At 40.8% G+C, this 16,564-nt stretch overlaps 1 protein-coding gene across 2 annotated transcripts in view; it reads left to right on the top strand.

Moving 5' to 3' along the window:
• The window catches only part of LOC139575053 (leucine zipper protein 2-like), a 169,651-nt gene extending 155,455 nt beyond the window's left edge, over positions 1-14,196 (top strand). The window contains exons 10-12 of one of the 2 annotated variants that reach the window (XM_071400008.1): positions 1,466-1,573; positions 8,007-8,081; positions 13,389-14,196. In XM_071400008.1, the coding sequence (XP_071256109.1) occupies positions 1,466-1,573; positions 8,007-8,081; positions 13,389-13,493 (288 nt within the window). In that variant the 3' untranslated portion in view covers positions 13,494-14,196. The remainder of the gene's footprint in view (positions 1-1,465; positions 1,574-8,006; positions 8,082-13,388) is intronic. The other variant, XM_071400009.1, reaches the window with a different exon arrangement.
• The last annotated feature ends 2,368 nt before the right edge of the window (positions 14,197-16,564 follow it).

Below are 16,564 nucleotides of genomic sequence, written 5' to 3' on the forward strand. Positions count from 1 at the left end.
AGTATGCCTGACTAGCCCGACGAGGGCCATTATTGTCTGTGATCAAAAGGCAATTATTTTGCACAGAAAACAATATAATGTTACATCATTGAAATGAGAAAGGTTTAAAAGCCTACCATTATTTCCTCTACAGCTTTACAAAATATAACGCTTATGCAAGCAATCTTATGCTAACGCCCTCTTGCTGTTTTTGGATTCCAAAGTGGTTAAGATATGAGATATTTGTGTGTACCAGCTACCCTCTCAGCATTATGCTTGGTATTTGAGTTCCTAAACATAATGGGCCTTAAGCTCCACTAAACAACCATTACTAGATAAGACTTGGCTGCAGACACAATCCCCTGCCGGTGAAAGATTCATTAGTGAGAGGTTGCCGGGATCAGCAAGATCAGGGTGGAAGTCTCTTCATATTTAACAGGCCTAGGGAGGAAGCCAAGTCTTGTGGTGGTGATAGCATGCAATTTTCATCAAAGTAATGGGAGATGATGTGTGGAATGTGGATTCTGTGGAATGCTTGGGGCAGTAATTTACTGCCGGAGGAAAAATCGGGATCTTTATTTGCTGGCTTCCTCTCTGAACTTTCCTTTTGACTTGTTGATGGCTTCTCCAGATGAAATCAGTTGCGGGGGTAAACAGTGAGTTTATTTTTGGTATATTTTATTTTACAGTGTAGAGAAGTATTGCTATGGGCAGAACACATTGGGTCTCTTAAAATATGCAACATGCATTTGAATGAGTTTAAATCTCTCTTTTTAACGAAGTCCATGAGATGGACAGGAATAATTAATGCAGATTGAATGCAGAGTGTGCACGGAGTGAAGTATTCAGAAACTACGTTAAATGTTTTGGTTGATTTGGGTAAGATCTCTGCAATTTGCATATTTCTGTCTATTTGAAATGTTATCGTTGTTTTTGTTCATATTTCAGGTCAGATCTCTGTGCTGTGAGAACTGTTCAGAGAACAGAACAACCATCCATGCATGAATTTCTAAAGACATGGCATCTCTTGTGTTCCTTGAGTAGCAGGACCGTTGGGCGCAGAAAATCCTTTCATCAGGCACTCATACCCCATCGCCGTTCAGTAGAATTGTCCTGGCCCTGATGGATACTGTCAGAAAGCACTGAAATAATACATAAGACGTCCGTTTAAATAGGTCACTACAAGAGGCAAATTCAAAATACCTTTTTATGAAGTGAACACATATGTAATAAAAAATCTGTATTTTTCTCTATGGAAAGTAGCTGTGGTATAAGCAAAATAAAATACACCGGGCTGTCCAGTTCAATGAAAAACAAACCGCTTTAAATGCACCTCAGGACCAAATCTCTTGTCATGGTCTATTTCTACAGAGCTGCACTATGTGTCATGGCTTATACAAACCTTACCCATACCTGTCATGTTCCACCTTCCATATTTAGAATTCCTAAACAACTCCTTTTTCTCTCCCGCACTTCTTTCTCGCAGGATATCCCGAAAGTTCAGAGAATCATCACGGCCAGTAAATCGCCTGCGAACATTGGGGTAATGAGGAGAGAAAGTAATCCCGGAGTCAAGGACTGCCAGATGGAAAAGGTGAGCCTTTGGACTAATTAAATTGTAATAGCCTATTTGTGACCCTCAGGCCCCAATCCAGCAGCTTCATCTGTTCATTAAATTCATTTTAATCCTTCAGTTTTTTACCCCAAAATGTCTTTCCGTTTCACAGTGTTACACCGCCACTGCGGCTAATTTCAGATCACAGGATCTGGGTCAATCAAAGACTAGTCTGTGAGGCTCAGGGCAGGCTTTCAATGTCATTGGAGAAACTGGAGAAAAATCATATGTTGTCACATTTTGTATATTCAAGAAGTCAGAAATACACAGCCGGCCACTTGCACGTTTCGCTGAAGATACAAACAAACAAACTCAAGCCATTTTTATTAGACGAATGGGATCTCACGCTCTGCATTGTATGTATGGTTATGATGCCTGGAGAACGAAGCCGAATATGACTGCCCAACTCTATTGGATTGGGCGGCAGGGAAGGGACAGTTCCAGGGAGGAAGGTTCTTCTTGACTTGTGGTTATCAATAACCATGACAGAAATGAGGCGGGGGGACGCTGGAGAGAGACAGTGCACTGTCCAGAGGGATCCTTTCCAGACAGAAAATTACCCTCTATGGAGAAACGTGTCAAAAAGATAGTCAACGTAATGAATCCGTGCCAAAAACAATGTTCGCTCCTGTCGTGTTATTGATGATATCATTTTGGCGGCGCCGTAAAAGGGGAAATCCTGCTGCAAAGAGACCTGTCCCCCAAGGACACCGTCAAGTTCTATGTGTCTTCCGCTGCATGATTAGATGAGATGGAGAGAGATTAGAAATTAGTTATGACAGTTGACAACAACTGTTATAATGCGCGATAAGTATACATCAAGGCATGATAAATGCATTTAGAAGGCATTGTGTGTGTGTGTGTGGGAGCGCGCGAGTGTTACCATGTGTTCTCTTACAATGTGCACATTTAGAAATTGTTTTACTGCAATCCTTAAATCTCCTCTTTATAGGCAGCTTCACCAACCACCCGTACCACTTTTAATAGTCCTGTATCATACACAATTAATGAGCTTGGGGATTGCAAAATGGTGTTATGAAGCAACTACGATCTCTTTTTAGGATCCTGCTAGCCAGTCAAAGTTTGAGTTTAAGAACATGCATTCCGATATAGTTTAACAGCAAACGATGCCTAGAGCAATAAACATTTTTTGCACATCATGTTTATCCAAACAGACAATTCATTCACCAAATTCTGTGATGTTTTCAGTGAAGCGATGAGTGTTTTCCAGAGTGCTCAAAGCTCTGCACACAGGTAATGTCGTAAGATGTATTTGTACTAACCTAATCAGCTTCAGTGGACAGTTGTGTTGGCTGGTATAGTCGGTCAGGCTAGTGTTAGAGACATATCAGCTGTTTGAGAATCGAAAAAAAGGCCAGACGACTAGAATAATTGGTTTTACTGACCGGCTTCAGCCAAAACATGTTCTGTAGGTTTTATGTTATTAGGTCTTATTTAAGGTTATTTACTGTGAATAAATAGGCATATGCAGTATAGTTCCTAGAGGTGTGTATATATATATATATATATATATATATATATAGGTGTAATTCAATGTCACATAACCTTCTATCCCCTTGTGTCTTTTCTGGGGATCTCATTTGTGACCGACCACCTGAATTCGGTCCTACAGTGCATTCGGAAAGTATTCAGTCCCCTTGACTTCTTCCACATTTTGTTATATGACAGCCTTATTCTAAAATGGATTAAAATCAAATCCCTAATCAATCTGCACACAATACCCCATCATGACAAAACAAAAACATGTTATTAAAAGTAAAAATCTGAAATATTACATTTACATAAGTATTCAGACCATTTACTCAGTACTTTGTTGAAGAACCTTTGGCAGTGATTACAGTCTTCTTGGGTAGGATGCTACAAGCTTGGCACAACTTGGGGATTTGGGGAGTTTCTGCCATTCTTCTCTGCAGATCCTCTCATGCTCTGTCAGGTTGGATGGGGAGCAACGCTGCACAGCTATTTTCAGGTCTCTTCAGGTCTTTTCAGGTCTCTCCAGAGATGTTAGATCGGGTTTAAGTCTGGGCATTCAAGTCAAGGACATTCAGAGACTTGTCCCGGAGCCACTCCTGCGTTGTCTTGGCTGTGTGCTAAGGGTCGTTGTCCTGTTGGAATGTGAACCTTCGCCCCAGTCTGAGGTCCTGAGCGCTCTCATCAAGGATCTCTCTGTACTTTCTTTCGTTTAAAGTTGTTGAAATTATCCGGATTGACTGACCTTCATGTCTTAAATTGACTGTCGTTTCTCTTTGCTTATTTGAGCTGTTCTTGCCATAATATGGACTGGTCTTTTACAAAATAGGGCCATCTTCGGTATACTACCCCATCCTTGTCACAGCACAAATGATTGGCTCAAACGCATTAAGAAAGAAATTCCACAAATGAACTTTTAACAAGGCACACCTAAGAAATTTTAATTTATTCCAGTGAAACCTCATGAAACTGGTTGAGAGAATGCCAAGAGTGTGCAAAGCTGTCATCAAGGCAAAGGGTGTCTACTTTGAAGAATCTCAAATATAAAATATATTTTAATTTGTTTAACACTTTTTTGGTTACTGCATGATTCCATATATGTTAATTCATAGTTTTGATGTCTTCACTATTATTCTACAATGTAGAAAATAGCTAAAATAAAGAAAAACCCTGGAATGAGTAGGTCTGTCCTAACTTTTGGCTGGTACTGTATATTTAAAAAAATATATTTATGTTTTCCTTTATTATTTTATCTTAACCTTACCACCCCTCCCCTAATTGGAGTAAACAAATTAACAACAACACTTAGGCTTCTACTTCCATCTTATACATACTATATACATTTGTGTCACAACCGGATGTGACCAGGAGTCACATAGGGCGGCGCACAATTGACTCAGCGTCGTCTGGGTTAGGGGAGGGTTTGGCCATGGCGGGCTTTACTTGTCTCATCACGCTCTAGTGACACCTTGTGGCAGGCCGGGCGCTTGCAGGCTGACGACGGTCATCAATTGAACGGCGTTTCCTCCGACACATTGGTGCAGCTGGCTTCTGGGTATTGCAGGCGGGTGTTAAGAAGCGCGGTTTGGTGGGTCATGTTTCGGAGGATGCATGACTCGACCTTTGCCTCTCCTGAGCCCGTTGGGGTGTTGCAGCGATGAGTCAAGATCGAAATTGGGAAGAGTAAAAAAATATACAAAAATAAAGGGGGCAGTGTTGTATTTTGAGACAGGCTTGAATAAGCTAAGTAGCCAATAGGCAGAGGGTAGCATAATGTGTCTGATTCTCTCTAATAATGATATGAGAATAATAATTAATTTTATTTTGTAAAGTGCATCTATCAACACAACAAAATGTTCAGTCACCTCCTTGTGGATAAACAGGTTAATGTCAAGCCCTGCATGTTTGTTTCAAAAGTCTCATGGAACAACACACATTGGCTGTAGGCTGAAAGATAGTACCGCTATTTCCATGTTAAAATGTTATGTGATGCATTTTCTCCATAGTTTTTTATGGTAGGCCACTCTAGTAGGACCTAAATTATGATCAAATAGCCAGAGTAGCCTACTTGGCCGCTGTTAAAACAGTAAATTAAAGCAGGTACAGCTTCAACGTTCACAGTAAAGTCGCGCCGGAAGTTGCACACAACTTTCAACTTTGCACTCTGCAGACCTGAAATTTGCTCAGTGGCAGAAAACATTTGAGGGAACATTGGTCCCAAGTTCTAGAAGGTAAAATTTTGAAATTTGGTAGTGCATCAACAGTTTTCCTTATGTCAATCACTGACAGTGACTGACATAACAATTAGCCCATGTCAACTAACATTTTATAGATTGCTAGGTAAATTAATCTAGCCAGGTATCTAAACCTTGTAGTAATCATGGCCAAATTACTGACTGGGCATGCAAGGCATGCATACTCAGATATGTGTAGCATATTAACATGGCGTAAGTCATTGCAAAATGTGTAGAATTGCAGGAAATTTGCTATAAAACTGTAACATTCTAACTTCATCCCATGGCAAATTTGTAAAACTTCATTCAATTTGCTTAAAACTGCAATGTTTTCTCTCCACCCCTTTGCAAAATGTGTAGAATTTCTCTCCGTTTTCTCTCCGCCCATGGCAAAAATAAGTAAAATTGCATTAAATGTATTTTAAAACTACTAAATATTCTCTCTGGCCCATGTAACAATGTGTAGAATTGCAGAAAATGTGCTCTAAAACTGCAACATTATCTCTACGCCCCATGGTAAAATGTGTAGAATTGCAGGACATTAACATTAAAGCTGCATTTTTTTTTCTCCGCCACCAAGAGGTAGGACATTAACATGTTTCTCCTGCAAGGTCAGGAGGCCCCCAACCAAATCTCGCTTATGGCCCCCAAAATGATAGAGCCCTGGCTAAATGTTGCTGAAACATTTGTGTTTGTAAACTGAGGAGTGACTTTTAGGAAATGTACAGTTGAAGTTGGAAGTTTCCATACACCTTGCCCAAATACATTTAAACACAGTTTTTTACATTTCCTGACATTTAATCCTTGTAAGAATTCCCTGTCTTAGGTCAGTTAGGATCACCACTTTATTTGAAGAATGTTTAAATTGTTTAACTTGGGTCAAATGTTTCAGGTAGCCTTCCACAAGCTTCCCACAATAAGTTGGGTGAATTTTGGCCCATTCCTCCTGACAGAGCTGGCGTAACTGAGTCAGTTTTGTAGGCCTCCTTGGTCGCATACGCTTTTTCAGTTCCACAAATGTTCTATAGGATTGAGGTCAGGGCTTTGTGATGGCCACTCCAATACCTTGACTTTGTTGTCCTTAAGCCATTTTGCCACAACTTTGGAAGTATGCTTGGGGTCATTGTCCATTTGGAAGACCATTTGCGACCAAGCTTTAACTTCCTGACTGATGTCTTGAGATGTTGCTTCAATATAGCCACATAATTTTCCTCCCTCGTGATGCCATCTACTTTGTGAAGTGCACCAGTACCTCCTGCAGCAAAGCAGGAGCAGCTTTTCTCCAAAAAGTATGATATTTGTCCCCATGTGCAGTTGCAAACCGTAGTCTGGCTATTTTATGGCGGTTTTGGAGCAGTGGCTTCTTCCTTGTTGAGCGGCCTTTCAGGTTATGTTGATATAGGACTCGTTTTACTGTGGATACAGATACTTTTGTACCTCTTTCCTCCAGCATCTTCACAAGGTCCTTTGCTGTTGTTCTGGGATTGATTTGCACTTTTCGCACCAAAGTACGTTCATCTCTAGGAGACAGAACATGTCTCTTTCCTGGGCGGTATGACGGCTGCATGGTCCCATGGTGTTTATACTTGCGTACTATTGCTTGTACAGATGTATGTGGTACCTTCAGGCGTTTGGAAATTGCTCCCAAGGATGAACTAGACTTGTGGAGGTCTACAATTGTTTTCTGAGGTCCTGGCTGATTTCTTTTGATTTTCCCATGATGTCAAGCAAAGAGGCACTGAGTTTGAAGGTAGGCCTTGAAATACATCCACAGGTACACCTCCAATTGACTCAAATGATGTCAATTAGCCTATCAGAAGCTTCTAAAGCCATTACATAATTTTCTGGAATTTTCCAAGCTGTTTAAAGGCACAGTCAACTGAGTGTATGTAAACTTCTGACCCACTGGAATTGTGATACTGAATGATATGTGAAGTAATCTGTCTGTAACCAATTATTGGAACATTTTCTTGTGTCATGCACAAATTAGATGTCCTAAAAGACTTGCCAAAACTATAGTTTGTTAACAAGAAATTTGTGGAGTGGTTGAAAAACGAGTTTTAATGACTCCAACCTAGGTGTATGTAAACTTCCGACTAACTGCCACTGAGCTATATGAATTCTGTGGTAACTGTCCACGAAAGCAAAGACGATGGGGCAGTCACAACATAATTAAATACTATTTGCCAGGACCCACACTGGAGGGTAGAAACAGAGATTGAGGTGTATGTCTTTATATTATCTGTGGTAGTTTAGCCAAAGTACAGCACTGTAGGTGTAACAAGTAAACTAGATCTGTTCAAAGGGAAATGTTAGATTCTACTTTCATCCAACAATGAAAGGATACAAGTTGTGAGAGATCTGGATCCCACCTCTGTATATTCAAGTTTCGTCTTTTGAAATGATCACGCTGGCGCTAATGATGTCCTTGTATGACTTTTACGCATGAATGCATGGACACACACAGTGAAAATTGTTTTAATCTATAGTAAAATAGTTGTTTTCATCTCATGCATTTTCATTAGACCAGCTTGTTTGTTCAGGCCTTATGAAGTTAGGATGAAAATGATCTGTTTAGCTAACTCTGGTACATTTACATAGATTTACACTGACATTTTGATTAATGTGCACTGTCCCAGTCACATAAATAAATACATTGAAGTTTGTGTTTCTTTGTCTCACAACAGATTGGCAGGGATTGCTTCCAAAACCAGACGGAGACAGAATCCTCTCCCGACAGTAAAAAGCTGCTTGAACAGCAGGTTAGCATTTAAATGTTTATGTACATAACATAATACCCATTCTACAAGGTGCCTCTTGCATTTCTCCCCAAGTGAATTTTCTAATTTCTCTTAAACCACATATGACAATGTGGACTGTGTGGGATATTATGGTGAAATGAATACATTGCATGCACATACATATTGTTACAGCAAATGCCACCACAATCTACTGAACTATGATATTGATTGTATCGCACTCTGCCAAACTAATCCAAGCCTGGCTCGCTCAATCATAAGGAAACAGTGTCACGCCTGTTTGGATGTGGCAGATGGTATAGCGACTAGAGATCCCATTGCAATGTAGTGTAACACTGTGTAACTGAGCCGCTGCCATGCATTTTAAGTGGGATTTCTCCATCTCTGTCATGCTTAAATATGTTCAGCTACCATCGATTCTGTAACCGTTTTCAGGGGAAATGGCTATACCTATACCTTACCTACAGTATGATCTCTGTTACCAGGGTCCCTGGTAAAAGAGATTATATTACAATAGAGACTAACCTAGGACGAGAAAAGGTTAAATAGAATGAACGTGACAATATTATTAGGTCACAGGCAAGCTTTGGAAAAGCGAAGGCCCAGTGCTTTCTCCCTCCTGTGGTCATTGTCAGATTGACTAATAAAAATGGAGAGGTGCTCACAAAGGGGCTGATCCCTCACTGATAGGACCATGTGGTAGCCAGCCACCCAGAGCATGTGTTACTAAACATAAACAGCCTGACTGAGGGAGCGAAAGAGACCTTAAGTCACCCTAAATTCCACTGCCATGTTGGGTAGTCACCATTCAAAAACACTGAGAATAACAACAATTTCGTTTTTTTCTTTCTTAAATGTATATTTCTTTCAGGGTGTGTTTTGCTTGTTAGACTGATTTTAGTTTGTTCGTCACTAAAGCTGACAGGATAACTGTAGCCTAAAGATGTAGGATCTTAATTTGGCTGAGATGGCTCTGTGATGGCTGAGATGGCGCTGCAGTGGATAGCTGCCGTCTTATGAGCTCCTGACTAATTCTGCTATTTTATGTGTTTTTTAATGCTGATCTTAAATTTCTTTGCCATAATTTCCTATGACTGAAAACAGCTTCTGGAAACAGAACAGCAATCACTAACCTCAATTTGAAGGAAGATTTCGATTTCAATAAGTCAGCAGCTCTGGACGTTATGTTTACCCCGGACCAGGCCCTGATCATCCAGGTCTTGAAAAGAGGAAGCGGCGGCGAAAGAGAGGTAAGCGAGGTGGCGTCATAATTAAACTACCTCGGCGAGCATCTAGACTGCCATGCCCTCTGTTTTGTTGGCCAATGTACAATCACTAGAGAACAAACTGGAAGAGCTCCATTCAAGACTATCCTATCCTATGTTTCTCAGAGTCGTGTCTGAACAAGGACACATCCAGAGGCGGTGCTTCTCGTGGCCGGTGATTTTAATGCAGGGAAACTGAAATCCGTCTTATCTCATTTTTACCAGCATGTCACCTGTGCAACTAGAGGCAACAAAACTCAAAATCACCTTTACTACACACACAGAAACGCACTAAAGGCCCTCCCTTTGGCAAATCTGACGATAAAGCTATACTCCTGATTCCTGCTTACCAGCAAAAACTGTAACAGGAAGTACCAGTGGCACGCTCAATATGGAAGTGGTACGATGAAGAGGATGCTAAGCTACAGGACTGTTTCGCACGCACAGACTTGAATATGTTCCGGGATTCATCCGATAACATTGAGGAGTTTACCACATCAGTCACCCGCTTCATTAATAAGTGCATCGACGAAGTCGTCCCCACAGTGACCGTACGTACATATCCCAACCAAAAGCCATGGATTACAGGTAACATCCGCACTGAGCTAAATGCTAGAGCTGCCACTTTCAAGGAGCGGGACACTAATCAGGACGCTTATAAGAAATCCTGCTACAATCTCAGACGAGCCATCAAACAGGCAAATTGTCAGTAAAGGACTAAGATCTAATTATACTACGCCGGATCTGATGCTCGTCGGATGTGGCAGGGCTTGCAAACTACCACAGATTACAAAAAGAAACCCAGCCATGAGCTGCCCAGTGACTTGAGCCTACCAGATGAGCAAAATGCCTTCTATGCTCACTTCGAGGTAAGCAACACTGAACCATGCATGAGAACAACAGCAGTTCCAGTTGACTCTCTGATCTCGCTCACCGTAGCCAATGTGTGTTAAACAGGTTAACATTCACAAGGCTGCGTGACCAGACAGATTACCAGGACACGTACTCAGAGCATACGCTGACCAGCTGGCAGGTGTCTTCACTGACATTTTCAACATCTCCCTGACCGGTTCTGTAATACCTACAGTACATGTTTCAAGTAGAACACCATAGTCCCTGTGCCCAAGAATGCCAAGGTAACCCGTAGCACTCACATCTGTAGTCATGAAATGCTTTGAAAGGCTGGTCATGGCTCACATCAACACCATCATCCCACTCCAATTCGCATACTGCCCCAACAGATCCACAGATGACGCAATCTTTATTGCACTCCACACTGCCCTCTCCAACCTTAACAAGAGGAACATCTATGTGAGAATGCTGTTCATTGACTACAGCTCAGCGTTCAACACCATAGTGCCCTATAAGCTCATCACTAAGCTCAGGACCCTGGGACTGAATACTGACGGGCCGCACCTCAGGTGTAGTGTAGGCAACAACACATCCGCCATTCTGATCCTTAACACGGGGGCCCGTCGGGTGCTGATGACATGACATTGGTAGGCCTGATCATCAACAACGATGAGACCGCCTATAGAGAGGAGGTCAGAGACCTGGCAGTGTGGTCAGCAAGACAAAGGAACTGATCGTGGACTACAGGAAACGGAGGTCCGAGCACACCCCCCATCTACATCGACGAGGCTGTAGTGGAGCGGGTTTAGAGCTTCAAGTTCCTCGGTGTCCACATCACTAAGGAATTAACATGGTCCACACACACCAACACAGTTGTAAAGAAGGCATGTAAACGCCTCTTCCCCCACAGGAGGCTGAAAAGATTTGTCATCGGTCCTCAGATCCTCAAAAGGTTCTACAGCTGCATCATTAAGATAATCTTGACTGGCTGTATCACGTATTGGTATGGCAGCTGCTTGGCATCCGACCGCAAGGTGTTATAGAAGGTAATGCGTACGGCACAGTACATCACTGGGGCCGAGCTTCCTGCCATCCAAGACCTCTATACCAGGCAGTGTCAGAGGAAAACCCTAAAAATTGTCAAAGACTCCAGCCACCCAAGTCAGACTGTTCTCTCTGCTACCGCACAGCAAGCGGTACCGATGCACCAAGTCTGGAACCAACAGGACCCTGAACAGTTTCTACCCCCAAGCCATGAGACTACTAAATAGTTAACCAAATAGCTACCCAGACTACCCAGATCTACATTGACCCTCTTTGCACTAACTCTTTCGACTCATCACATACAGTACGCTGCTGCTACTGTTTATTATCTATCCTGGTGCCTAGTCACTTTACCCCTACCTACTGTATATGGACCTATCTACCTCAATTACTTTGTACCCCTGTACTTCGACTCGGTTCTGGTACCCTGTGTATATAGCGAAGTTATCATTACTCCTTATTTATTTATTCTTTGTGTTATTCTTTTTATAGATTTTTTTCTCGCATTGTTGGGAAGGGCCCTTAAGTAAACATTTCACTGTTAGTCTACACCTGTTGTTTACAAAGCATGTGACAAATACCATTTTATTTGATTTAATGTTAGCCAGTTTGCTACAGCAGGAAAATAATCCTGCAGCAACAGGAAATGTGAATAATTGTGTGGATTAAAAGGAATGGACATTTTTGTAGTGGTTGATGCATGTTTCATAAGGGAAAATCAAGCCTGAAATTTCAAATGGTAAATTACAAACTTCAGAACTCTTTTTAAACCTCAAATACACTGCAACAGGGTGATCAAATGAAGATCCTACATCTGTACAGGTATCTGTTGATTGTTTGTATCAGCTTTACTTCAGGCAATGAAAGGCTTGGCCACTGACAGAGTGTGATTTTTTTATTTAACCTTTATTTAACTAGGCAAGTCAGTTAAGAATACATTTTTTTTTTACAATGACGGCCTAGGAACAGTTGGTTAACTGCCTTGTTCAGGGGCAGAACGACAGATTTTTACCTTGTCAGCTCGGGGATTTGATCTAGCAACCTTTCGTTTACTGGCCCAACGCCATGCAGAAGTCGTCAAGCCTCAAGGCATCCAGCAATGTGACATTGGTTAACACTAAACAGATGCTAGCTGACTTTACTTCATCCCAAGTCATCATCTCATCTTTATAGAGCTGCTGCCTATGCGGTCTGACAAAATCAAAATGTTATTAGTAAATCCGGAATACTTAGATCATGTATTTTCAGGTAGACATACCTCGCAAAGCAACTGCTCTCTATCCCTCTCGATCATGCATTCTTCTCTCTGTCTCCGTGCCCACACAGACCGGGCAAGTAGGAGCGCAATAGATTATGGTCATTTGTAGTTAATTACCACGTTTTCTACGCTAAAACTATGTTGAATATTGGCCAGTTGGAAACTACAACCCCCTACTACATTGCACAGTTCGGGCTTGATCTAATTCATCTCTAGAGAAACGGTGCATTCAGCTCAGGAAAAAAAACATAATGAAATGAAATTCAAATAATTGAACTGATGATGGTCAATTAGGTATTTAAAAAAATACATTTTGGTTAATGCTCAGCTCTAGTCATTATATCAATATTTGCGAATTAAAGAGTTTCCACCACCGTTTCTCACATAATTAATTGAACCGACGCAAAAAGATCCCACCATGTCAAACTAACAAATTATTGGTCGGCATTTATAAAATTGTATCCCGAAACTACCTGTTTCTGTCACAGCTGTCATGATTTTTTTTATACGGTATGACTTTACGTGCATAAAAACTGTGGACGGAAATGTAGTTATAAATCGCACAATAATTTACTTACAGCAGCTTTTTAAGGGACAAGTGTATGGTCATCTTCAAGTTTTCTTAAAAAAATATTGTGATACTGGTATCGTCCCAGCCGTAAGTGGGTGTGGAGTGTACAGTAGGAGGGATAGGCTAATCAACATGAGTGTGAAGTAAGATTGCAGTATTTTTTTAAGTAATATTGCTGTATTGTTAAAGTAATACTGCTGTATTGTTAGTACTGCTGTCATCAATCCAGTATTGTTTCTGCACAGTAGCCCATTGTTTCACTGTTACTCTGCCACTGTTGTTAATGAGCTATACATTCTTGTGTTTTGTATTGTCAACAGCAAAGGACCGCAGCGCAGATTGGAACATCTAATGCAAAGCCTTCAGACGATAGGGAGGATGTAGAGGGAGGCAGCAAAAACACAAAACTACACAAAAACAACTGAATGGATGGGATATCAATGGAGATGCAGAAAATCTGGAGATCTTTTTCAGAGCACATACTTGTGCACACACACACACACACACACACACACAGTTTGCAGACGAGACACAGGAATTGTTGGATGAAAACAAACTTCTCAAGCGTGAAATTTTGAACTTTCTCGATTGAAAACCTGCATAAATAATTGGCATGCATTCTAGACTTATTTTAAAGGTAGCAATGGCACTGGTAACTTGTTTTATGATTGTTCATAGTTATTTTTTTTCAGCGCGAGGACACTACTTTCTACAGTAAATGTGTGTTATTTCTAAATAAATCCCTTTGCACTGGTAAGGTCATGATATTCTGTAATATAAGTACTCCCATTATCAAAAACTGCTGTAACACCAAACTTACAAATATGGTTTGTCAGTCATTGTAGCAAGGTTAATTTACTCTCTCCTCCATATTTTGAACTATATAGGCTCTCAAGTTGGCTGGCCAACTTCTTTCAACATTTAATATTTCAGAGCTCTTTCTGCCTTTAACATGCTAGAGGTGAAGAGCCAAAGACTCACAATGAGTCGTCTCCCTGAGAATGTGCCATGCACTGAGTAGTTACTCCTAGCTACATTTATCTGTGTTATTTGACCTTTCTGTGTTCTTTCAATAAACTGTGATTTTCAGTAAATGTGTGACGATTAAATGGATATTTGTGGAGAAAATGAATCGACTGGTCTATTTTTAACCTATAGAAGGAAGAACTATTTAGAAAATGTAGACCTTAAGCCACATTAGTAAAAATGTATCACACCCTTGTAAGTACAATGTAATTGCAGCGCAGGTAGCCAGCCTGAAGTGTAAAGGGGAGAATCAAACAATATATTTCAGTTCGCTAGCCAATCTATTATGTGTACAAATTACATGTGTTAATTACAGAAAATTCAACTAGCCATCACAGTAGCTACTATATCATGTTTTTTAGGCCAAGGGTATTTATAATGTTATGGCATAAGGTCAATGAAATGTAAAATAGGACCTGAAGAAAATACTGCAACTGATATTTTTTGTGTGAGGTTCAAACAACAACAAAAAGCAAATACTTACTCTTTTGTCGCTGAACACCAAAATAACATTTGTTTTTAAACGCCATGTATTCAAGTTTTGTTCACTCCGACATTGACAGTTGCATACTAATTCAGTATGGAAGAAATCTCAAAGGAGGACAGAAAATAATTCTTCCAGACTTTATAAAGGAGCAGAGTTAAAAAGAAAAGTAAAGCAGACAAGTATTTAATCAGTCTTGGGGTGATTTTTTTTTAGCAAGGCTATGTTTGGCTGGTTAATATAACCGGAACGTAATGATTCATTATATGCTTATAATATGCTAATACCTCTACCATTATAGGGCTACCATCATCGCCTTTTTTAGCATATCCATGACCAATGACATTAGCGACAACATGCGCCAGATACCCTATTTTACCTTCTCAAATTAATAAAAACAAGACAGCAAGGAATCTAGAGCTATTAATCGTTAGGAATCCATTTAAATATACTTTTGGGGGGCTAATTTAAAAACAAAGTGAACAGATTGTGGGGAGTCTCTTGTTGACGTGATACAACAGCAGTCATGGATCTGTTATGAATGTATGTGCCACTTTAAAGGAAGTAGAATGATGCACAACAGATGTGTTACAAATGTCAAAAGGTGTGTAACTTTACATGATAGCAAAGCTTTGCTTTTTTTGTATTACACACCTTTATAAAGCAACCTATATATTTCAATAGCGGTGTCATGAACCATTGTGTAATTTAGGGGTAGGTCCCGAAGACATTTTAAATCGGTTTACAGCTGATGAGGACTGTCAATTGAAGGTGATGAGGACTGTCAAAGGTAATAAAGAAAATATATTAAGCATTCAAATGGCAATGACATTAACCATTATCATACATAAGTACGTATGTACAGTGAGGGAAAAAAGTATTTGATCCCCTGCTGATTTTGTACGTTTGCCCACTGACAAAGAAATGATCAGTCTATAATTTTAATGGTAGGTTTATTTGAACAGTGAGAGACAGAATAACAACAAAAATATCCAGAAAAACGCATGTCAAAAATGTTATAAATTGATTTGCATTTTAATGAGGGAAATAAGTATTTGACCCCCTCTCAATCAGAAAGATTTCTGGCTCCCAGGTGTCTTTCATACAGGTAACGAGCTGAGATTAGGAGCACACTCTTAAAGGGAGTGCTCCTAATCTCAGTTTCTTACCTGTATAAAAGACACCTGTCCACAGAAGCAATCAATCAATCAGATTCCAAACTCTCCACCATGGCCAAGACCAAAGAGCTCTCCAAGGATGTCAGGGACAAGATTGTAGATCTACACAAGGCTGGAATGGGCTACAAGACCATTGCCAAGCAGCTTGGTGAGAAGGTGACAACAGTTGGTGTGATTATTCGCAAATGGAAGAAACACAAAAGAACTGTCAATCTCCCTTGGCCTAGGGCTCCATGCAAGATCTCACCTCGTGGAGTTGCAATGATCATGAGAATGGTGAGGAATCAGCCCAGAACTACACAGGAGGATCTTGTCAATGATATCAAGGCAGCTGGGACCATAGTCACCAAGAAAACAATTGGTAACACACTACGCCGTGAAGGACTGAAATCCTGCAGCGCCCGCAAGGTCCCCCTGCTCAAGAAAGCACATATACATGCCCGTCTGAAGTTTGCCAATGAACATCTGAATGATTCAGAGGACAACTGGGTGAACGTGTTGTGGTCAGACGAGACCAAAATGGAGTTCTTTGGCATCAACTCAACTTGTCGTGTTTGGAGGAGGAGGAATGCTGCCTATGACCCCAAGAAACCATCCCCACCGTCAAACATGGAGGTGGAAACATTATGCTTTGGGGGTGTTTTTCTGCTAAGGGGACAGGACAACTTCACCGCATCAAAGGGACGATGGACGGGGCCATGTACCGTCAAATCTTGGGTGAAAACCTCCTTCCCTCAGCCAGGGTATTGAAAATGGGTCGTGGATGGGTATTCCAGCATGACAATGACCCAAAACACACGGCCAAGGC

This window comes from Salvelinus alpinus, chromosome 5, assembly GCF_045679555.1.
Source record: "Salvelinus alpinus chromosome 5, SLU_Salpinus.1, whole genome shotgun sequence".
NCBI classification, from domain to species: Eukaryota; Metazoa; Chordata; class Actinopteri; order Salmoniformes; family Salmonidae; genus Salvelinus; species Salvelinus alpinus.